This window comes from Bison bison, unplaced genomic scaffold, assembly GCF_000754665.1.
Source record: "Bison bison bison isolate TAMUID 2011002044 unplaced genomic scaffold, Bison_UMD1.0 scf7180017864177, whole genome shotgun sequence".
NCBI classification, from domain to species: Eukaryota; Metazoa; Chordata; class Mammalia; order Artiodactyla; family Bovidae; genus Bison; species Bison bison.
Genome location: NW_011494749.1, coordinates 1,685,954 through 1,709,241, shown reverse-complemented (window position 1 = coordinate 1,709,241; position 23,288 = coordinate 1,685,954). Strand labels below are relative to the sequence as shown.

Below are 23,288 nucleotides of genomic sequence, written 5' to 3'. Positions count from 1 at the left end.
AATACTTTGTCATTCAGAAAGACTGATGCTCATTCAGAAACCAGTCCAAGTGTTACTGTCTTGGGCAAAGATTTCTCAGGATCATGAAGATATTCTGTTTTCTTGAAGTAGCTCTGTTTTATGTATATGGTGTGAATAGAGGTCAGTTAAAAGCTAAGTTTAAAAAGATACGATTTATAATATCATCAAGCAATATCAAACACCTAGGAATAAATTATAAGAAGGATGTCTTTAAAAGAAAAAGAAAAGGAAAAGATGTATAAAAACTCCACATAGAAACTATGGAGTATTGCTAAAGGAATTAAAGACTTAGTAAAGTAAATGTGTAACAATATGTCTGTTTTTCCCAAGTTGATCTAAAGATTCAATGTAATTCCAAAGAAAAACTTAGCAGGGTCCTGTGTGTGTGTGTTTGTGTGTGTGTGTGTGTGTGTGTAAATTAAGAAGCTGAGTCCAAAATCTGTGGTAATGGAAAGGACCAAGAATATTTCAGAGCATGGTTTGTATTCTTCTGGGTGTCCCCCCATACACATTCAGGAGGGGCCTTGGGAGATCAAAACTGTTTTCATATCAACAATAAGATGTTACTTACCTTTTCCCTGCATTGATTTTGCCAAAACAAAATGATGTGCAAAAGCAATGGTGGGTTAACTGCTGGCACCAAGCCAACCGGAATCAAGTCATTGTCACCAAACTGGACTGTAGTTATCACTGTACTGTATGTAATGCCTTTTAAAAAAAAATTGAAGAAAAATGTACACAACATATTAAATATTGTATAGTATACAGGGCACATTAAGAGGTCACACATCTTTTTAGTGTTCCATGTACTGAAAGGAGAAGTATGCATGAATCACTTTTGCTGTATATGCAAGCGTGATGGTTATTTTGAGAAAAAAACTCATGGTCTTGTTTGAAATATGAGCTGAACTATTAAATAGCCACCTTTGTCATGGAACACCATGTTTGCCTGAAAAAGCCACTGAGAGATGGACTATGTTTTTTTTTAAGACATGACCATTTGGTGGATGTTTTTTGAAAATGAAGTAAACTAGTCACTCATGTGAAAACATAGTTGTCTGTTAAGCCAGACATTGAAGAGATTTGTACAACTGTAAATTAATGCCACTGTTCTCATTAATTTTGGAGGGAAAAATATAGTAATTAATAGCAAATATTTGCTAATGTGTAATATTTATTTTATTTTAAATTAGTTGATGTTAAATTTTAAATTTTAATATCTATCTAAGGTAAATATTGATAGATATAACCCACAAAGAAAGAAGTTCTTTGAGGTCCTCAATAATTTTAGAAATATGAAGAGATCTTGAGATCTAAAAGTTTGAGAATCATGATAAAGTCAGTCTTTAAGAATAAAAATTTTAGAGGCTTATATCATTTGATATTAAGACATTTGTATAGCTACAGTTGGAGAAGGCAAAGGCGACCCACTCCAGTACTTTTGCTTGGAAAATCCCATGGATGGAGGAGCCTGGTGGGCTGAGGTCCATGTGGTGGCGAGGAGTCAGACACGACTGAGCGACTTCACTTTCACTCTTCACTTTCACGCATTGGAGAAGGAAATGGCAACCCACTCCAGTGTTCTTGCCTGGAGAATCCCAGGGACGGGGGAGCCTGGTAGGCTGCCATCTATGGGGTCGCACAGAGGTGGACACAACTGGAGCGACTCAGCAGCAGCAGCATAGCTACAGTAATTAATGTAGGATAGTATGGGTAAGTGGATTGTGAAATAAACCAGTGGGGTAGAATAGAAAAGCCAGAACAGACTTGCATATGTAGCACAAGTTGAGAATTTGATGAAAGCTCCATTGCAATGTGGGCTTCCCTGGTGGCTCAGGGGTAAAGAATCCACCTGCAGTGCAGGAGACCCAGGTTCGATGCCTGAGTTGGGAAGATGCTTTGGAGAAGGGAATGGCTACCCAATCCAGTATTCTTTACTGGAGAATTCCCATGGACAGAGGAACCTGGCAGGCTACAGTCAGTCCATGGGACAGTGAAGATTCAGACACGACTGAGTGACTGCCACACATACACACCTGGAGTTCCATTAATCACAATTCGTATGGAGTAGTGATATTCTAATTATACTGTTACTTCTTCATATACTAGTTGGAAGGCTTCTGTGCTTTTTATGACTCTTAGTTTTAGTTTTATGTTTTAGTGTATAACAATAGCTGCTGCCGCTGCTGCTAAGTCCCTTCAGTCGTGTCTGACTCTGTGCGACCCCATAGACGGCAGCCCACCAGGCTCCACCGTCCCTGGGATTCTCCAGGCAAGAACACTGGAGTGGGTTGCCATTTCCTTCTCCAATGCATGAAAGTGAAGAGTAAAAGTGAAGTTGCTCAGTCTTGTCGGACCCTCAGCAACCCCATGGACTGCAGCCCACCAGGCTCCTCCATCCATGGGATTTTCCAGGCATGAGTACTGGAGTGGGGTGCCATTGCCTTCTCTGGTATAACAACAGCAGAGGCTGTCAACTTTTATCAGACTCAATCTCTGTTTTACGTATTTCTTTAAACTTCGTATGCTATTGTGGAATGAAATTCATAGATTAGTACTACATATGTGGTACATAATTTGGCTTGGAATTGAATTTTGGTTTGGAGATGACTAACCCCATTGTCCTCAAATATCTATTGTCATTGAAAGTAGTTTATATCGCATAGGTTCTCCACACTCTGCATATTACCCAAATTTCCCTTCATTTAAAGCTTAAAATTCTCTTACCCATTGTATTCTGCAGTTTCAGTGATGACCTTGGTGGTGAGGTGGTTGTGGTGGTTTAGTCGCTAAGTCGTGTCCGACTGTTGCAACCCTATGGAACCTGCCAGGCTCCTCTGTCAATGGGATTCTCCAGGCAAGAATACTGGAGTGGGTTGCCAATTCCTTCTCCAGGGGATCTTCCCAACCTAGGAATCGAACCCAGGTCTCCTGCAACACATGCAGATTCCTTACCAATTGAGCTATGAGGGAATCCCTGGTGGTGAGGTAGATGATTTAAGTTGGAAGACAACTGGCTTTATAGCTGAGCTTTTTTTCCCTAATATTTTATATATATTTTTCTCTTTGCCGGTGGTTTTGGCCTTTTTAAAAATTTAGTACAGCCTTTGTATTATTACTATTTTTTTTCTTGAGATAACAATGGCATCTAACATTATGTAAGTTTCCTATGTACAATATTCTGTTTCTACTTCACTATGCACTAATGCGCTTACCACTGAAATTTAATTTCTGTTACCATACAGTTGATTCCCTTTACCCATTTCAGCCTCCCTGGGCCCCTTTCCCTCTTGTTCCTTTATTTTGTTTTTTGTTCATCTGTTTGATTCCACATATGAGTGAAATCTTACAGTATATGTCTTTCTCTAATGTATTTCACTTTCACAGTACCTTCAAAATCCATCCATGTTGTTGCAAATGGCAAGATTTCATCTTTTTTTTATGGCTGATTGGTCTTCCCACGTAGCTCAATTGGTAAAGAATCTGCCTGCACTACTAGACACCTGGGTTCTATTCCTGGGTCAGGAAGATCCCCTGGAGAGGAAAATGGCAGCCCACTCCAGTATTCTTGCCTGGAGAACCCCATGGATAGAGGAGGCTGGAGAGCCACAGTCCATAGGGTCTCAACAGTTGGACACAAGTTAGCACTATCTTTCTTTCTTATGGCTGATTAATATTCTGTTGCATATATATCATACATTTTAATCCATTCATTTGGTGATGAGCACTTCAGGTGTTTCCATGTTTTGGCTATTATAAATAATCCTGCAGTGAACAAGGAGTGGGGAATACACATATTTTCAAATTAGTGTTTTTATAATCTGTGGATGAATTCCCAGAAGTGGAATAGCTTGATAACATGGTAATTCTATTGTTAATCTTTGACGAATCAACATACTATTGGGTTGGCCCAAAAGTTCTTTCAGGTTTTTCCATAGCTTCTTATGGATAAGTGAACTTTTTTGCCAACCCAAAATGGTAAAGACTCTGCCTGCAATTCAGGAGATCTGGGTTTGATCCCTGGGTCTGGAAGATCCCCTGAAGAAGGGAATGGCTACACACTCCAGTATTTCTGCCTGAAATTCCATGGACAGAGGAGCCTGGCAGGCTATAGTCAGCCCATGGGGGTTGCAAAGAGTTGAATGTGACTGAGCAATTAACAGTTAATATTTTCCATAGTGGCTGCACAAAATCCCATGAACAGTGCATGCTGCTGTTGCTGCTGCTGCTGCTGCTAAGTCGCTTTAGTCGTGTCCGACTCTGTGCAACCCCGTAGACGGCAGCCCATCAGGCTCCACTGTCCCTGGTGTTCTCCAGGCAAGAACACTGGAGTGGGTTGCCATTTCCTTCTCCATGAGGGTTCCCTTTTTTCCACATTCTTGTCAACACTTGTTATTTTTTGCCTTTTTGATAATAGCAGTTCTAGCTCTAGCATGTGTGAGGTGATACCTCATTGTGGTTTTGATTTGTGTTTGCCTAGTAATTAGTGATGTTGAATATCTTTGCATGTGCCTGTTGACCATCTTTATGTCTTCTTTTGAGATTCATCTCCTCTGCCTGGTGTTTAATCAAATTGTTAAGTTTTTTTTAATTGTTTTTACATTAGACCTCCTAGATTGATTGTCTCCTGTTTTTGTTTTGTTGTTTTGTTTTTTTACTTTTTAAAAAACTTGCTTATTTGTTTTTTGTTTTGAGCCAAATCTTTTGAATTTTATCTTCTATCTGGTGATGTTTTAATTTTGGAAACATTTTTAAATTTTTCAACCTTTTGTCTTCTGCATGTTCCTTTTCATTACATCCTATTTTTGTTTTGTTTTGTTTTGTTTTTAAATTTTATTTTATTTTTAAACTTTACGTAATTGTATTAGTTTTGCCAAACATCAAAATGAATCCATCACAGGTATACATGTGCTCCCCCTCCTGAACCCTCCTCCCTCCTCCCTCCCCATACCATCCCTCCAGGTCGTCCCAGTGCACCAGCCCCAAGCATCCAGTATCGTGCATTGAACCTGGACTGGCATCTCGTTTCATACATGATATTTTACATGTTTCAGTGCCATTCTCCCAAATCCTCCCACCCTCTCCCTCTCCCACAGAGTCCATAAGACTGTTCTATACATCAGTGTCTCTTTTGCTTTCTCGTACACCGGGTTATTGTTATCATCTTTCTAAATTCCATATATGTGCGTTAGTATACTGTATTGGTGTTTTTCCTTCTGGCTTACTTCACTCTGTATAATAGGCTCCAGTTTCATCCACCTCATTAGAACTGATTCAAATGTATTCTTTTTAATGGCTGAGTAATACTCCATTGTGTATATGTACCACAGCTTTCTTATCCATTCATCTGCTGATGGACATCTAGGTTGCTTCCATGTCCTGGCTATTATAAACAGTGCTGCGATGAACATTGGGGTACACGTGTCTGTTTCCCTTCTGGTTTCCTCAGTGTGTATGCCCAGCAGTGGGATTGCTGGATCATAAGGCAGTTCTATTTCCAGTTTTTTAAGGAATTTCCACACTGTTCTCCATAGTGGCTGTACTAGTTTGCATTCCCACCAACAGTGTAAGAGGGTTCCCTTTTCTCCACACCCTCTCCAACATTTATTATTTGTAGACTTTTGGATCACAGCCATTTTGACTGGTGTGAAATGGTACCTCACCTGTTTTTGTTTTATGAATGTACTATCCTCACAAATGTTTTTAAACATTCTGATTGTATCTTCAAATTTCTCCTTGTTGTGTAAGTCACCTCTGTTTCCTCTAGTTTCAGGTTTTTTAAAAAAGTTTTTTGTATTTATCTTTTGTTCTGTAATCTTTTTGCAAATATTAGGTGATTCATAGCTGTCTATACTTATATAAAACTACGGGAATAGCGAGGCTAAACAGGAGCCACATTTATATGGACAGGCTGCTGGTAGACTTCTTTCTGTTAGGCTGTAAAATGGGCTTTTCCAGGTTCTGTTCTTAAGACTGGAATTTTCCTTTCTGGTCTCTCTTTCTCTTTGTAAAAGCCCACAGTATTTCCTGGCAGTCTTGATGCTGAAAACTTGGCCTCTGTGTACTGGTGCCAAGTTGAATCTTGGAGACAGAGTTTTGGGTAAGATAGAAAAGAATAGCCTTATTGTTTTGCTAGGCAAAGTGAGGACACAGGGGACTCCTGCCTTCAAAAACTGTGTGTCCCATCCTGGAAGGATCTGATGAGGGGTTTCATGGCAGTGGTTCAAGGACTTCCCTGATGGCTCAGAGGGTGAAGTGTCTGTCTGCAATGCAGGAGACCTGGGTTTGATTCCTGGATTGGGAAGATCCCCTGGAGAAGGAAGTGGCAACCCACTCCAGTACTCTTGCCTGGAAAATCCCATGGACGGAGGAGCCTGGTAGGCTGCAGTCCATGGGGTCACAAAGAGTTGGACACGACTGAGTGACAGGACCCGACCAAGGATGGGATTGCTGACAAGTTTAGGATGTGGAGCAGGGCCTACATTCCTTTAATCTGGTTTCAGATAGTCTCTTGATGAGCTGCTCTGATTCCTTTAATCTGGTCTCAGATGGTCTGGGGCTTCCCAGGTGGTAAAGAACCTGCCTGCCTGTGCAGGAGACACAGTTTCTATCCCTGGGTTGGAAAGATCCCCTGGAGGAGGGCCAGGGTCGCAAAGAGCTGCATGTGACTGAAGCAACCTAGCAGGCAGATGGTCTACTCTGGAATGAAGAATGCTGGCATTTTCCATTTTGGGGGTTTTAGTTGTGTAAAGAGCTCAAAAGTGATTTGTTACCTATATCCTTTGAGGTGGAACCAGGACCCTGCCCCAAGACTGTGCTATTGTTTCTTGACTGTGCCTCCCTTGTCTGTGTATACCCTTCCTTCACTGATTAGCAACTGTTTGAATCTGCCCTTTGGAACTCAGGGAAGGTCAAGGAGGCTGGAGTCTGTTCCTTCAAACAAGCAACAGGGGTCTCAGAGGCTTCTGTTCCCAGGAGCTCTGCAGAGTCCCGCTTTGTTCACTGTCCAGTCCAGGTACTAACTAGGTTCAACCCTGTGTAGCTTCTGAGATCAGATGAGATTGGATGTGTTTTGGGTGATCCTTTCCTAGATAATGGAGAAGGAAATGGCAACCCACTCCAGTACTCTTGCCTGGAACATTCCATGGACTGAGAAGCCTGGTAGGCTACAGTCCATGGGGTCGCAGAGTCGGACACGACTGAGCAACTTCGCTTCGCTTCCTAGATAAGACTGGAATTTCTTTAGGGCTCTGCTGGGTAGATCCGTTTCGTTTTCCCTAGCATCAGGTCACTGTGCCTGTTTTGGACCTTGTCTCAATTGTTGTTTGTTGTCTGATTGTATTAAGTAAAATAGACCAATGCTATGTTTAATAGTAATAATGTTAAGTGGGCATTTGTGCCTTATTATGATCTTAGTGAAAATATCTCTAGTGTTTTCCTATTAAAGTGCTCATCCTGGGCTTTGGTTTGCTGTGCTCAGTCTGTCTTACCTGTCTATCTTCAAGAATTTTTTGACATCTTTCATGTGCTCATGACCTTCTTATTGTACTGATTTTAGGTTCTTTTGTTTCTAATGCTCTTGCTATTGTTTTAAAGGCATCTGAGAAAAAAGGAGATAAACCCCTGGGCTTTGCCTGTCATTTATTCATTATTATTGTGAGACTCCAAGTAAAAATACTTTGCAGTATTGGAGTTTATCTCCTTGTATGTCTTTGTGAAACTAGTTATGAAATTGTTTTGGAAGTGTTTTGTGACTCTGAGTTATTCAACATTAAAAAAAATGTTTTCATCCATTTTAAGAGGTGTAATCTGAAAATCTTTTGGTTCATGCTTTACCTTGAGTAGTTAATTTTTGAAGGTAGACTTTTTCTCTAGGTGGTCATACGTATCAGAAACTAATGAACAGAAAACAGTTAGCTATATGAAGAATCTATTTAGAAATAAAATCATATGAGGACTTCCCTGGTGGTCCAGTGGTTCTCCTACAGAGGGTGTAAGTTTGATCCCTGATCGGAAAACTCAGATCCGTCATGTGGCGTGGCCAAAAGACAAAAACAAAAGAAAAAAAAAATGTTCCAAAGACTGTAAAACTATAGTTAGTAGTGTTACCAAACAAAATTTGTGTACCCAAAATAGTGGGGTCAAATAAAGGTTCCAGTTTGGAGCAGTGAAAGGTTTATTGTAGGGCCAAGGAAGGATAATGAGTGTGGCTCATGCTCAAAAACCCAGAACTTCCCAGTGGATTGTGGGGAGTTTTATAGCAAAATTTGGGGTGAGGGCTGCAGGGCATACAGTGGTTTTCTTCCAAGTGGTTGATGGTGAGATACCAGTGTTGGGGTCCTTTCATGGACTGGAACCTGGTGGTCCAGAGTCGATGATAAGAAAGTGAAAGAGAGAGCTGGAGGGAGGGGGAGAGAGAGAGAGAAAGAAAGAAAGAAAGAAGGACACGGGGACCCAAGTTCTGATGGAGCAAAGGTGCTTTATTAGCAGAAATGCAGGTGTATATATCTTTCGTAAGATGATTACTCAGCTATTACACAGGATGAAACTTTATCAATAGCCACAATATGGATAGTCTAATACATACAAGGTCGCTGACGCTGAAAAGAGTCACTGAAGGGAGTTACAGAAAGGAATCCAAGCAGATACCGTTTCTCATGATCTCAGTCCTGAGTGCAGCTCTACTCTTTCCTGGAATAGGAACTGATAAGAAACAGAAAATCCTTGAGAAACAGCACGTAGGAATCCTCCTGTTAAACATTCCCTGACACCAGAGCAGTGCTCCAAGAATCTTGCACTCAGCCTAAAGTTGCCGTCCTCCACATGGGTGTGGGGGACCTTGGTTCCTACAAAAGAACTCAAAAATACTCAAAAATATTATTCTATGTATTCCTTGAGGTGGAATCTGGATCCAGGGTTGCACTGTTGTTTCTTGACTGCTCCTCTTCTGATTCTGCATTTCCTCCCTTCCCTGATTAGCTACTATGTGGATGTGTCCTTTAGGATTCAGGGAACCTCAGGGAAACTGAGCAATGCTTGGTTTCAGTAGATGGAGGTTGATGGAAATAGATTGCCATGGTGAATTTATGAATTACTGAGATTGGGCATAGTTACCCAATTTGGATTAATGCTTGGACTAACCTACGATCCAAAAGCAGTGAATTTGTTGTCAGGATTAAGGAAAACTGATTTGGCCCCTCATTTATAAACTTGAACATTTTGAGGGGAAGGGATACATAATGTATATAGTTCAGAAATAAAAATGTGGGGTAAATAATAAAATGTTCCTCTTCTATACAGTCCCCAGCTCATAAATGTTCCTAGAATCTTATGTTTATTTCTAGAAACAATGTGTATAGAAGCAATGAGGTGTATGTGTTAGTGTCTTTAAGTAGATAGTGAAATAAATTATGACATTGTTATGTTGTGCTTGTCAAGTCATAAAGATGTGTCTCATTCAGTCCAATAGCTGTTTTATATTTCTAATTTATTCTTGTTGTTCAGTTGCTCAGCTGTGTCCGATTCTTTGCAACCCTATGGACTGCAGCATGCCAGGCTTCCCGGTCCTTCACCATCTCTGGGAGCTTGCTCAAATTCGTGGCCAATGAGTTGGCCATCCAACCATCTTGTCTTCTGTTGTCCCCTTCTCCTCCTGCCTTCAGTTTTTCCCAGCATCAGGGTTTTTTCTAATGAGTCAACTCTTCACATCAGATGGCCAAAGTATTGGAGCTTCAGCATCAGTCCTTCTAATGAATATTCAGGATTGATTTCCTTTAGGATCGACTGGTTTGATCTGCTTGCAGTCCAAGGGCCTCTCAAGAGTCTTCTCCAACACCACATTTCAAAAGCATCAATTCTTCAGCACTCAGCTTTCTTTATGGTCCAAATCTTACATCCATACATGACTACTGGAAAAACCATAGCCTTGACTACACGGACCTTTGTTGGCAAAGTAATGTCTCTGCTTTTTAATATGCTGATTAGGTTGGTTGTAGCTTTTCTTCCAGGGAGCAAGTGTCTTTTAATAACATGGCTGCAGTCACCATCTGCAGTGATTTTGGAACCCAAGAAAATAAAGTCTGTCACTATTTCCATTGTTTCCCCATCTATTTGCCATGAAGTGATGGGACCGGATGCCATGATCTTAGTTTTTTGAATATTGACTTTTAAGCCAGCTTTTGCACTCTCATCTTTCACTTTCTTCAAGAGGCTCTTTAGCCTCTTTGCTTTCTCATAAGGGTTGGTGTCGTCTGCATATCTACAGTTATTGATATTTCTCCTGGCAATCTTGATACCTGCTTATGCTTCATTTTAGTTCAGTTTAGTCACTCAGTAGTGTCCGACTCTTTGTGACCCCATGGACTGCAGCACACCAGGCTTCCCTGTCCATCACTAACTCCTGGAGCTTACTCAAACTTATGTTCATTGAGTTGGTGATGCCATCCAACCCTCTCATCCTCTGTAGGCCCCTTCTCCTCCCGCCTTCAAACTTTCCCAGCATCCGGGTCTTTTCTAGGGAGTCAGTTCTTCCCATCAGGTGGCCAAAGTTTTGGAGCTTTAGCTTCAGCATCAGTCCTTCCAATGAATACTCAGGACTGATTTCCTTTAGGATTGACTGGTTGAATCTCCTTCATCTAGCCCAGTATTTCTCGTGATGTACTCTGCATATAAGTTAAATAAGTAGGGTGACGTAAAGAATAAGCAGGGTGATAAAGCTGACCGCCAAAGAATTGATGCTTTTGAATTGTGGTGTTGGAAAAGACTCTTGAGAGTCCTTTGGACTGCAAGGAGATACAACCAGTCAATCCTAAAGGAAATAAGTTGGTGATGGACAGGGAAGCTTGTGCAGTCTATGGGGTTGCAAAGATTCAGACACTACTGAGTGACTGAACTGAAGCAGGGTAGCAATATGTAGCCTTGACGTACTCCTTTCCCAATTTGGAGCCTGTCTGTTGTTCCATGTCCAGTTCTAACTGTTGCTTCTTGACCTGCATACAGGTTTCGCAGGAGACGGGTAAAGTGGTCTGGTGTTCCCATTTCTTTTAAGCATTTTCCACAGTTTGTTGTGATCCACACAGTTAAAGGCTTTGGCGTAGTCAGTAAAGCAGAAGTAGATGTTTCTCTGGAACTCTCTTGCTTCTTCTGTGATCCAGTGGATTTTGGCAATTTGATCTCTGGTTCCTCTGCCTTTTCTAAATCCAGCTTGGACATCTGGACATTCTCGGTTGACATACTGTTGAAGCCTGACTTGGGGAATTTTGCGCATTACTTTGCTAGCATGTGAGATGAGTCCAGTTGTGTGGTAGTTTGAACATTCTTTGGCATTTCCTTTCTTTGGGATTGGAATGAAAGCTGAACTTTTCCAGTCCTGTGGCCCCTGCTGAATTTTTGAAATTTTCTGGCATATTGAGTACAATACTTTAACAGCATCATCTTTTAGAACCTGAAATAGCTCAGCTGGAATTCCATCACCTCCACTAACTTTGTTCGTCATGATGCTTCCTAAGGCCCACCTGACTTTGGACTCCAGGATGTCTGGCTCTAGTCCAGCGATCGCACCATTGTGGTTATCAGGGTCATGAAGATCTTTTTTGTATAGTTCTTCTGTGTATTCTTGCCACCTTTTTTTTAAACATCTTCTTTTCTGTTAGGTCCATACCGTTTCTGTCCTTTACCGTGCCCATTGCTGAGTTTTCCATCTTTGTTGGCATATTGAATGTGTAGCACTTTGATGGCATCTTTTAGAACTTGCAATAGCTCAGCTGGAATTCCATCACCTTTACTCACTTTGTTCGTAATCCAATAATTGATGGATATTTGCTTCATTTTAGTCTTTTACTGTTACAAATAGTACTGCAAAGAGCAAATCTGTGGTAGGTCATTTCACATGTTGAATTATGAGGTTGTGTACAAATTAAATTACAAAGTAAAACAGTAGAAAATGTCTTAATTATGTTTTTTGTATTTGTATTTCTTTCTTCATGTTTCTATATTGGTCAAAGCAGGGGAATTGAACTGAAAGGATTTGTAATTTGTGAATTTATGATGTCTCTATTGAGACCTTTTTAAAATCTTCAGAGAAAACAAATTTTTACAGACTTGTGTCTATTGATAATTAAGTAGTAATGAAACCGTAACTCTGATTGGGATTTGAATTTACCGTCTTTTAATGAGATCACACACCTTGTATCAGGCTTAATGAAGCTGAAGTTCTTGATGTCTTATAGCAGAAAGAATTCAGTGGGAGACAAAGTAATAGATAAGAAGTGGATTTATTTAGAAAGAAACGCACTCCATGGTGTGAGCCATCTCAGAAGGCGAGAGAGGCACAGAGTATGGGTTTGTCAGTTTTTATACGTGGGGGACGGGGGGGTGGATATTTCATAGGCTAATGAGTGAGAGGAGTATTCCAACCATTTTGGCAAGGAGTAGGGATTTCCAAGCCAGGCTTCAGCGATACGTGAACCGTGAATTTCCAGATGTTCAAACTGGTTTTAGAAAAGGCAGAGGAACCAGAGATCAAATTGCCAACATCTGCTGGACCATCAGAAAAGCAAGAGAGTTCCAGAAAAACATCTATTTCTGCTTTATTGACTATGCCAAAGCCTTTGACTGTGTGGATCACAATAAACTGTGGAAAATTCCTCAAGAGATGGGAATACCAGACCACCTGACCTGCCTCTTGAGAAACCTATATGCAGGTCAGGAAGTAACAGTTAGAACTGGACATGGAACAACAGACTGGTTCCAAATAGGAAAAGGAGTATGTCAAGGCTGTATATTGTCACCCTGCTTATTTAACTTCTATGCAGAGTACATCATGAGAAACACTGGGCTGGAAGAAGCACAAGCTGGAATCAAGATTGCCGGGAGAAATATCAATAACCTCAGATAATGCAGATGACACCACCCTTATGGCAGAAAGTGAAGAGGAACTAAAAAGCCCACTGATGAAAGTGAAAGAGGAGACTGAAAAAGTTGGCTTAAAGCTCAACATACAGAAAACGAAGATCATGGCATCTGGTCTCATCACTTCATGGGAAGTAGGTGGGGAAATGGTAGAAACAGTGTCAGACTTTATTTTTCTGGGCTCCAAAATCCCTGCAGATGGTGACTGTGGCCATGGAATTAAAAGACGCTTACTCCTTGGAAGGAAAGTTATGACCAACCTAGATGGCATATTCAAAAACAGAGACTTTACTTTGCCAACAAAGGTCCGTCTAGTCAAGGCTATGGTTTTTCCAGTGGTCATGTATGGATGTGAAAGTTGGCCTGTGAAGAAAACTGAGCCCCAAAGAATTGATGCTTTTGAATTGTGGTGTTGGAGAAGACTCTTGAGAGTCCCTTGGACTGCAAGGAGATCCAACTAGTCCATCCTAAAGGAGATCAGTCCTGGGTATTCTTTGGAAGGATTGATGCTAAAGCTGAAACTCCAGTAGTTTGGCCACCTCATGCAAAGAGTTGACTCATTGGAAAGGACTCTGATGCTGGGAGGGATTGGTGGCAGGAGGAGAAGGGGACGACAGAGGGTGAGATGGCTGGATGGCATCACTGACTCAATGGATGTGAGTTTGGGTGAACTCCAGGAGTTGGTGATGGACAGGGAGGCCTGGCGTGCTGTGATTCATGGGGTTACAAAGAGTCGGACATGACTGAGCGACTGAACTGAGGGGTTTCCAGAAATTGCACCACCATGCACTTTTTGACCTTTATGGCCGACTTTGGAAATGTCACGGTGCCTGTGGGTGTGTCATTCAGTTCGCTACCTGGTAGCTCAGTTGGTAAAGAATCTGGCTTGCAATGTGGAAGACCTGGGTTCGATCCCTGGGTTGGGAAGATCCTGTGGAGGAGGGCATGGCAACCTACTCCAGTTTTCTTGCCTGGAGAATCCCCATGGACTGAGGAGCCTGGTGGGCTGCTGTCCATGGGACCACAAAAAGCTGAACACAGCTGAGTGACTAAGCATGCATGTATTACAGTGAGAGTATACTGAGGCTCAGAGTCTAGTGGAAGTCACCTCATCTACCACCTTGGATCTAATCGGTTCTAACCAGTTTATGTTGTCCTCAATGGCTGTCATTCTTTTAAAGGTTGTGCTCTGCCCCCTTCCCTTCTGTTTTAGTAATGTTAAGTTTAAAGTGTATAAATAATAAAATAGAACTCCACTGTGAGTTAGCAGTCTCTCTCTGGAGTTGACTATTAATGTTAAAGAAACTAATAAAAGCAATTTTCTTTCTCTACATTTCGTTGTGCCAGTATTTTTATTTTAAGATGTTAGATTTTTGTGACTTTCTTGGTATCTGTAAACAAAATTTGAATTAGCCAAAAGAGTGCTACTGAGACCATAAGTAGTGCTACTTAAGAGATGAATGTAGCATAAAGAAGTTACCTAGTGTGTTTAGGCTTTTAGGAGAAGCAGGACTAGAGGAAAAACAAAAATGAGAAAAATCATACCATAATTTAACATTTTTAAGTCTACATGTTTAGCACATTTTTTCTCAACTGTTGTGTTTATGCTGTGTAATCTTTGGTGGTTGAAGTGTTTTCTTTTGCAACTAAAATGATAATGAAGAAAAGCACTGGGTGTATACCACAGAATAGCCTACATTTTGTACTGGTGTTCCACACGGTTGTGCAAATAAACGCTTACGAGATTTTCTTAGTATCAAAACAGTTTATTGGTCATCTTGTCTTGGAGAAGAGGTGCCTTTTGAACATTTCACTTTCTCCTAGTTATGAAAGGGAAAGTGGCACCAAGAGAGGATTTTTTTCCCTTGAATTCCTCTTTGAAAGTTTCTTTCATGTTTGTTATCATATCTCCAGTATCAGGGATTCATATCTTATTGCTTTGGTTCTCTCCACATGCCATAAACACAGGGGGCTTTCTAAAACACTGCTTGTCGTGTTTCTTCACAGAATCCACTGAGCTGTTACCTTAAGCTCAGCCTTGGTTTCTTGGTTTTTCATTCTTCTAGCTTACCTACTCACAGAGGTGTTTCAGCTTTTCTGTTGTGTTTCTTGGGGGCCTGCTTTAACTTTTATTTGTTAACATCTGTTAAAGTAGTATTAACAACAGAAAATATATATTTGAATAGGAATACCTAAAAGTGTCCAGATTTCTTTTTCCTTTATTCTCCTCTTTTTAATAATCCAAAGTTGTATAAAATTATATTTTTTCGCTTATATAGTCAGTCCTTAAATATTTGTTAGTAAGATATAGTTAAGAAAACCATTAGTCAATATTGTGTTCTCATCCAGGAGCACTCTTGTCTCCCAAGGAACATTTGACAGAGTCTGGACAGTTTTGGGTTTGCATCTGGTTTAGGACTCCTCTATCATCTACTGACTCAGCCAGTGGTGCTGCCAGGGTTGAGAAAACCTGATTTAATGTCATCATAACTCTTGCTCCCTTGGTGTATGTACGTGTGTGTGTATACACATGAATTTATATACTTGATCTAATTAGGACCCTCCCCCTTCACTTTAAATATACTAATACAGCTGTCTAGTATTACCTCAGGCAGTTATGTGGCTGGTTCCCATTGTGCAGTTATTTTCAACTTCTCTAACGCTGACTTTAGTGTTTATACTACTCTTACACTGCCACTATTCATTTTCAATTTTGAAAATGTCTCTTTGCTTCCTCTTCTCCATTCCCTTTTGTGTTTCCAGCATATCACAGTTTTATTTAACTTAATGTCTCTGTATTTTATGAGCACATAAATGTTCCTCACATAATTGTCTCTTGTACAACCTTTTGTTTTCCTTGGAATTAATAATTGTTTTGCGTTTTCCTTTTGATTAATCTTCTAAAATGTAAAACATTTTAGTCCTTGCTTATCTGAAAATGTTTTTCACACTTGACTGATGATTTGTTTAGGGATATAATTCTGGTTTGGAAATAATTTCCCTCAGAATTTTGAATCTTTTCTTTTGTCCTATCTTACATTCCTGCTGTTGAGAAACATAATCTTCTGAAAGCATTTTGCATTTTAAAATTTCATTTAAAAAAAATTTGTTCATTGTGTTTAGTGGATTAAATGGTGTATAAAACTATTTGCTGAATTTCAATCACAGAACCAGGCGTAATTCTTTATATGAAAAAATGTTCAGAATTCAGTTTGTGGCTAATATCAGACTCATAAGATCAGTGACACACATGCCCCTTTTCCAAAGGAGGGAGTCTTAGAAAGTGAGCCTTTTGATTTGGGGTACTGTCTGGTTTGCAGACAAAGCTCCCAGGATGGCACAGAGAGCGTCCATGTGCTCTCCACTCAGGTCTTGCTTAATGTTTACAGTTCATTTAATCATGCCATCTTCATCAAAACTAAGAAATTCACACAGATATGTTACTGTGTTACTACACTCCAGACTGTATCCAGACATTAATCACTCTTTCTCTGACGTCCTTTTGCTGTTCTCAGATTTACCCTGGCATTGCATTTAGGCATCATGTCTTCATCATCTCCTCTGGTCTGTAGAATGTCCCAGTCTTTCCTTGTTTTTCATGACCTTGATAGTTATGAAGAAGAATATATATATATTTTTTAATAATGACTTTATTGAGATATTGTGGTAGTTAAATTAGTGGTCAACTTGACTGGGCTCCTGTCATACTCAGATGTCTGGTAAAAAACCCTGTGTGTGTCCATGAGGGTGTTTCCAGAAGAGATTATTTGAATCAGTAGACTGAGTAAAGCAGATTGTCTTTCCCAGTGTGAGGGAAACCTCTTCCATTCGGTTGAGGGTCTGAAAAGAGCAAAAAGGTAGGAGAGAGAATTCTCCCTCTGACTGACGAAGCTGGGGCCGCGGTTTCTTCCTCTCTGGGACTCATAGCAGCAGCACTCTTGAGTCTCAGGCCTTTGGACTTGGGCTAGAACTGCACGTTTTGTTTGCTCGTTCATCAGGTGATGGAAATTTCGATTGTTCTACTTTTTGTCTGTTGTAAATAATGCCGCTGTGAATGTCTGTGCACGAGATTTTGTGTGGATGTATGTTTTCTTTTCTCATGGTATTATACTTACGTGTGGAATTGCTGAATCAGATGGCAGCTGTGTGTTTAACATTTTGAGGAACTGCCAAACTGTTTTCTCAAGTGACTACACAGTTTTGTATCCTCACCAGCAAAGTGTTAGTGTTCCAGTTTTGCCAATCCATGTCAACACTTGTTATTGTCTGTTTTTCATTTTAGCCCATCTTTGTGGTTTTCTGTGAACTGTATCTCACTGTGTTTTTGATTTTGCATTTTCCTAATGGCTAAGAATGTTGAGAGTCTTCCCCCCACCACAACAGCAAATTATTTCTTTGCATATTTTAAAAAGTGAAATGTAATCGACATACAGCATTATGTTAGTTTCAGGTGTACTACATAGTGATTTGACATTTGCATACATTACGAGATGATCACAATAAGACTAGAAACTGTCTGTCCCCCATACCAAGTTACTGTAATATCACTGACCATATTCCTTATGCTCTATATTATTACATTCCCATGACTTATTTATTTTCTAATTGGATGTTTGTACCTCTTAGTCCCCTTCACCTATTTGCCCCCATGCACCACTGCCCACCCCCATCTCTACTCCTTCCCCTCTGGCAACCACATGTTTGTTCTCTGTGAGTCTGTTTTCCTTTTGTTTTATTTTTTTGTTTTTTAAATTCCACATGTAAGTGAGAAATCACATGGCTATTTGTCTGTCTTCATCTGATTTATTTCATACCCTCTAGATCTAGCTATGTTTTTGCAAATGGCAAGATTTCTTTTTTTTAAATGGAAAAATACCTTTCTTTAATGAAGAAATAATGGCTTTCAGTGAACAAGGCAGGTTTAAAATTCATGTTCAGTGTGCCTAAGGATCACCTGGTCATGCTTGTTAACCACATAGATGCTTGGATTCCTTCCAAGATATTTGAATTCAATTATCTTCGTGCGACACTAAGAAAGTTTCATTTTTCCAGGTCCTGGACCATTGTACTTCTGTGTGTTAGTGAAGGAAAGCCTTCAGATAGTGGGGGAAATGGATGCTAATTTAAACTTCCTTGTTTTCCACTTGTACAAATGGGTAACATCTTTTGATAAGAGGAAAAATAACCTGGGTGCACATTTTACATAAGGTTTTTGAGTCCTGTGGGATTATGCTAGCATCTTGTTAAGGAAACAGCAGATTTCAGGCTGATCAGTATCTGCCATTAAACACGGGACTGTATTGTGTTGTAATAATCACATTTTTCTCTGTCCCTGTACTCTGCCATTTCTGAAATATAATATTTATATATATATTTTGAAATAAAATATACTAAAAAAAAACTTTTTGAATGATACGTGGGAAAATATGTTATCTCTAGAAATTGTGTGCTCCTGTTGAAAAGCAGTATGAGTGGGCCTTGAGTGATCTTTCTCAATGTTACAGTCTTTCCTATGTTTTATATTGTTAATGTTTTCATATCTTTATTCCTTATGGTTTAAAGTGCTGTGCAAGAGACACAGGTTCATTGCTTGAGGTTCAGGGTAAAACAATTGCATTATCTATATTCAGAATTTGTTAATAGTTCCTTTAGTTTGCAGTTAGCTTAAAATTTATCATGTTTTTCCTGTGAGCCAAGATTTGTTCAGCATAACGGAAGCCAACACTTTAAGTCTCTTTTGAAACTACTTTGTCAACAACTCTTGGCGTGGTGGTACACGTGTTAATTACATGTTCATGTTTACTTCACAAAATAACTCTGACTCAGCCTCTTACTTTGTTAGCTGTTAATATATGCACATGGAAAGTTAAGTGTCACGTTTTTGTTTTTAATGGGAAAGGTACAGTATAGGTACATTAAAGAAAAATTATAAGTTAAAATCATCTATTATCCTTTCCTTTTTGCATAAAATCTGTACTTCTGAAAATATCTTACATTTTAGATTGATTGGGATGGCTGTCCTTTTATTAGTTTTGTAATCATCTTGGGCCTCTAAAACCAGTATAACCAATGTTTCCTTACCTCCTGATATAAATATGAAAATAACGGTTTAGTGATTCGGTTTAACATCTTTTTTCATGGACTTTGCTGGGGGTCCAGTGGTTAAGAGTCTGCCTGCCAATGCAGGCAGGGGACATGGGGTTTGATCCCTGGTCCAGGAAGACTCTACATGCCGCGGGGCAGCTAAGCCTGTGTACCTGTGCTCTAGAGCCCATGCGCCGCAACAAGAGAAGCTGGTACACTGCAACTAGAGAGTAGCCCCTGCTCACTGCAGCTAGAGAAAGCCTGCATGCATCATTGAGGACCCAGCGTAGCCATAAATAAATAATTCTTAAAAAAAAAAAAATCTTTTATCATTTCAGACAGTATGGAGGCACCTTTATGCTGTATTCTTTTTATGAATTTTTAGTGTCTGTTATCTTACAAAATTCAAGTGATACCTATTAAAATAACATTTATAGCATCTGCTCCTCCCCATTTTTTTTTAAACCTGACTATAGAGAACTTAAAAAGATTTTATGATTTCTAGGTGGAATAAGTATTAAATGTTAGAAATATTGCTTTGTCAGCTGTTGCTGAAGCAAGAGAAGTAAATGAAACTATTTTTGGAAATCCCGTCTGTTCCTTAAGCACTCTTGCATGTGTGAGCACATATTCATGGGTCATAGAAGTTCTATGGCAGTCGTAGATGTGCTAACAGCAGCAGAGCAGTTCCCCTTGTAATTCTGTCCTTTGCATGAGCATATCAGGTAATTATTGATTTTGAGTGTTATATTCACTGAAATAATGGTGTTATTTTTTCTGCTTCAGTACTATGCACGAATAAAATACATTGGAAAAACAGAAAACCTTCATAACTCGAAGTAACCGAATTACGGATTTGACAGGATAGTGTAGAAGTACCACGTGCTCTCAGAGAAACCTTTTTTTTTTTCTTTTAATTTTATTTTATTTTTAAACTTTACAATATTGTATTGGTTTTGCCAAACATCGAAATGAATCTGCCACAGGTATACATGTGTTCCCCATCCTGAACCCTCCTCCCTCCTCCTTCCCCATAGCATCCCTCTGGGTCGTCCCAGTGCACCAGCCCCAAACATCCAGTATCGTGCATCGAACCTGGACTGGCGACTCATTCCATATATGATATTATACGTATTTCAATGCCATTCTCCCAAATCATCCCACCCTCTCCCTTTCCCACAGAGTCCAAAAGACTGTTCTATATATCAGTGTCTCTTTTGCTGTCTCGTATACAGGACAAACCTTTTGAAGTGATATCAATCTAAGATGATTAACAGAGAAAGATATTTTGATGAGAGGAAAACATTTTTTTTTTCAATTTAAGTTTAAGGAATATACAGTTGCAAAATGCTTAGTGTAGTTTTTGACTTAAGCATTCGTGTTTTGCTTTTGGTAGTTTTTTCCTTTGAACTGTATTTCACTCTGGTAATCCAACAACAAACTTCCTATGTAATGTGTATTTGATGCATTTGTTTTTACATGTTAATTCGTGGAGAGCAAGTCATGATTTTTGTTTAGAAAACCAAGTGATATTATGACATTTTAAAAGTATTTTGTGAGTCCTGACCAATATCTGTAACTTGAATAGTCTCTCAGAATTCTCCTGTCAAATTAGTAGCTATACTGAGTTTTTCAAACTGGGAAGATAATTTTAAAAGTGGTATTAAATGCCACTACGTGAATAACCATAATTTTTCTCAGGTCTAGACAGGCCTTTTTTAAACAGCATTTCATTTTCAAGTACACACCCAGCTATGATCAAAGGTAAATGCCATGAGACTTCAAGATCCATGAATATGTCGATCTTTATTTGCCCCTTGCTCTATAGGAGTTCCTCGTGTTTAAATTTTAACTAGTCTTTCGAGCAGTTTCAATAAAGGTAAGTTAGCAATAAAGGTATAGTTATATCAGGTAATCCTGATGTAAATGTGTATTATTTTTATGTTCTTGTATGCAGTGGCTACTATAAAAATTTGAAGGTTATTTTAGGCACTGGTTTACATGGTGATTTCTTTAAAAACCCCTTGTATAAAATTACCTCATATTAACTCTTTACAGATTCAGAAACTAACTTTGTCTGAAGATTACATTGTATTCTTCTTTTCTTCTTAAAGAGTTAGGAAATACCTATAAAATGTTGTATGTTATAGGGATTTACTACCTAACACTGTTCCTTCCCCAGGTTAGCCTCTCAACAAATGTCTCCAGCCTTATTTTTTAGGTTCCATAACACCAAGTTGTAGATAAGTCCAAGTGTATGCATGTCTAGATGTTCCTGATGTCATCTAGTTTCTTAGTACTACCTTTACATTTTGAATGTTCCTAACTTTGTGTATATCATCTCTGTGAAGGCAAAGTGGCTTTTCTTGCATTTATTCACTTTTTTTCTCTTTCAACAGGGGGAAATGCAGTGTTGCCCTTCTGAATGAGACAGAGTCAGTATTGTCATATCTCGATAAAGAGGTAATTCACAATTATACTTGTGTGTGTTTTTCCCTCTCTATTTCATACAAAGCCTATACATTTGTATTATTTCTTCTTCTAACAAATTATTGCATAATGATAACAATATTATGGTAAAAGTATAATGATTAGAATATATTCGGGTAATTTCATTTTTCTGGTTAACTGAGATAAAAGTTGGCAAAAACTCCTTAGGTCTATCTTTGCTTCGGAATGAAAAGTTGGTAAAGTATAGCAAATGATTGAATTGGTAGTGAAAGAACTTTTTTGGAGGGACAAACTAATTTGGGCTTTATGAAATAAATAAAAATACTTGATCCTCTTCCCTTTTTTTAAAAAACTTTTTGGAAGTAAATAGCTTTTCTTTTAGGCTCTTTGCAGATAAAATTTTACCATTGGTGGTCTGCTTCCTTTACTAGAATCCTAATAAACTTTGTCACCTAAGAATAAATTTTTCTGTAACCTTCAAGAGACGTCATAAACATTTTTATGAAATTGAATTAGAGCATGGACGCCATTGAAGGGAGGAGATTCTCGTAAGCAGACTGTTTTACATTTTGCAGTTTTATGTGACTTTTATCAGTTTTGTTGTGGGGAAAATACTTTACTATTTATTGATGGTTCAGTATTTAACCTTCATAATTTCATAGTGTTTGTTTTCCCAGAATCTTCATTACATATATATTTTAAAAAGCAAAATTAAAGGGACATATTTTCTTTTAAAAAAAAAAGTTTTCTATGCTCGAAAGTGTTGCTCCCTTATCTCAAATGAAGTAAAATTACAGAAAAAGACTGATGCAAACATGTAGAACTACTGTGCACCAGAAACCTAATAAGAAGGAAAGTAAGTATTCAAAGCAGAAAAAAAGGCTAATAGTCTTGTGAAATTTGAAAAAGAAGGGTTTATTGTCAGTCTGTCAAACAGAATGATGGATACTATGGATTGATGATGCTCAGAAATTATCTTTTGTTCACAGGAGCAGAAATAAAAAGAAGAAATAGCCAATATATTTTAGTATATTACACTGTATTTGGCCGCGCCGAGAGCGGACTTTTACTGCTGCACTGTGTCTGCGTGGCTTGGCTTGTGGGATCTTAGTTGCCCGACCAGGGATGGAGCCCAGGCCACTGCATGGGAGTGCAGAGGCCTCACCACTGGGCCACTTGGAAATCCTCTGATTTGTTTTGAAAAGATGCTATTTGTTACCTTCTAATTTGTTAACAATTTGTATCTGCTAAGGATTGTAGTAGATGAAAATTTGCCAAGTCTTTAGGATTTTTTTTTCCTATCCTCTTGCTTTTTAACCTCAGTCCTTTATCAATCTACTGTTCTTTAATAGGCCCTTTCAGGGTTTAATATGGAGAGTCATGCAGTAGATGACCTTCACATCCATGGGGAAGGGAGATCGTGGGGAGCAAAAGGCAAGACTTTGCTGGTTCAGATGATTTCTAGTGGTTATGCAGAATTCAGCTAAAGACTGGTGGCTATAGGTCATTTTATCCTTTAGGTCCAGTAAGTAGGGTGTTTGCTCTTTTAAGTGACCATGGAAAGTTAGATGGGTATGCTGGTGATGATAGAATGTATAGTTAGGTTTATATGCTTACCCATATAGACATATGTTTTAGAATTTAAAGGACAACTGCAGAATTATAATTAATGGATAATTGTAATTAAGTGTATATAGTGTGACACATTAGTAAACTGCATATAAACTAAGTTCTATAGTTTTAATGTGAAATGTGTCTGCATTTTAATATTTTTGATAAAATGTGGGATGGGCAGTGTCAAAGTAAGAGTATCACACGTCTAT

At 39.0% G+C, this 23,288-nt stretch overlaps 1 protein-coding gene across 4 annotated transcripts in view; it reads left to right on the top strand.

The window, feature by feature from the left end:
• Positions 1-23,288, top strand: part of MTA3 (metastasis associated 1 family, member 3) — a 211,343-nt gene that overhangs the window by 105,777 nt on the left and 82,278 nt on the right. For all 4 annotated transcript variants that reach the window (XR_825501.1, XM_010842311.1, XM_010842310.1 and 1 more), the window contains exon 5: positions 21,414-21,477. Coding sequence is in view for 3 of the 4 variants with exons in the window: in XM_010842311.1 (XP_010840613.1) it covers positions 21,414-21,477 (64 nt within the window). In the remaining variant the exon portion in view is untranslated. The remainder of the gene's footprint in view (positions 1-21,413; positions 21,478-23,288) is intronic.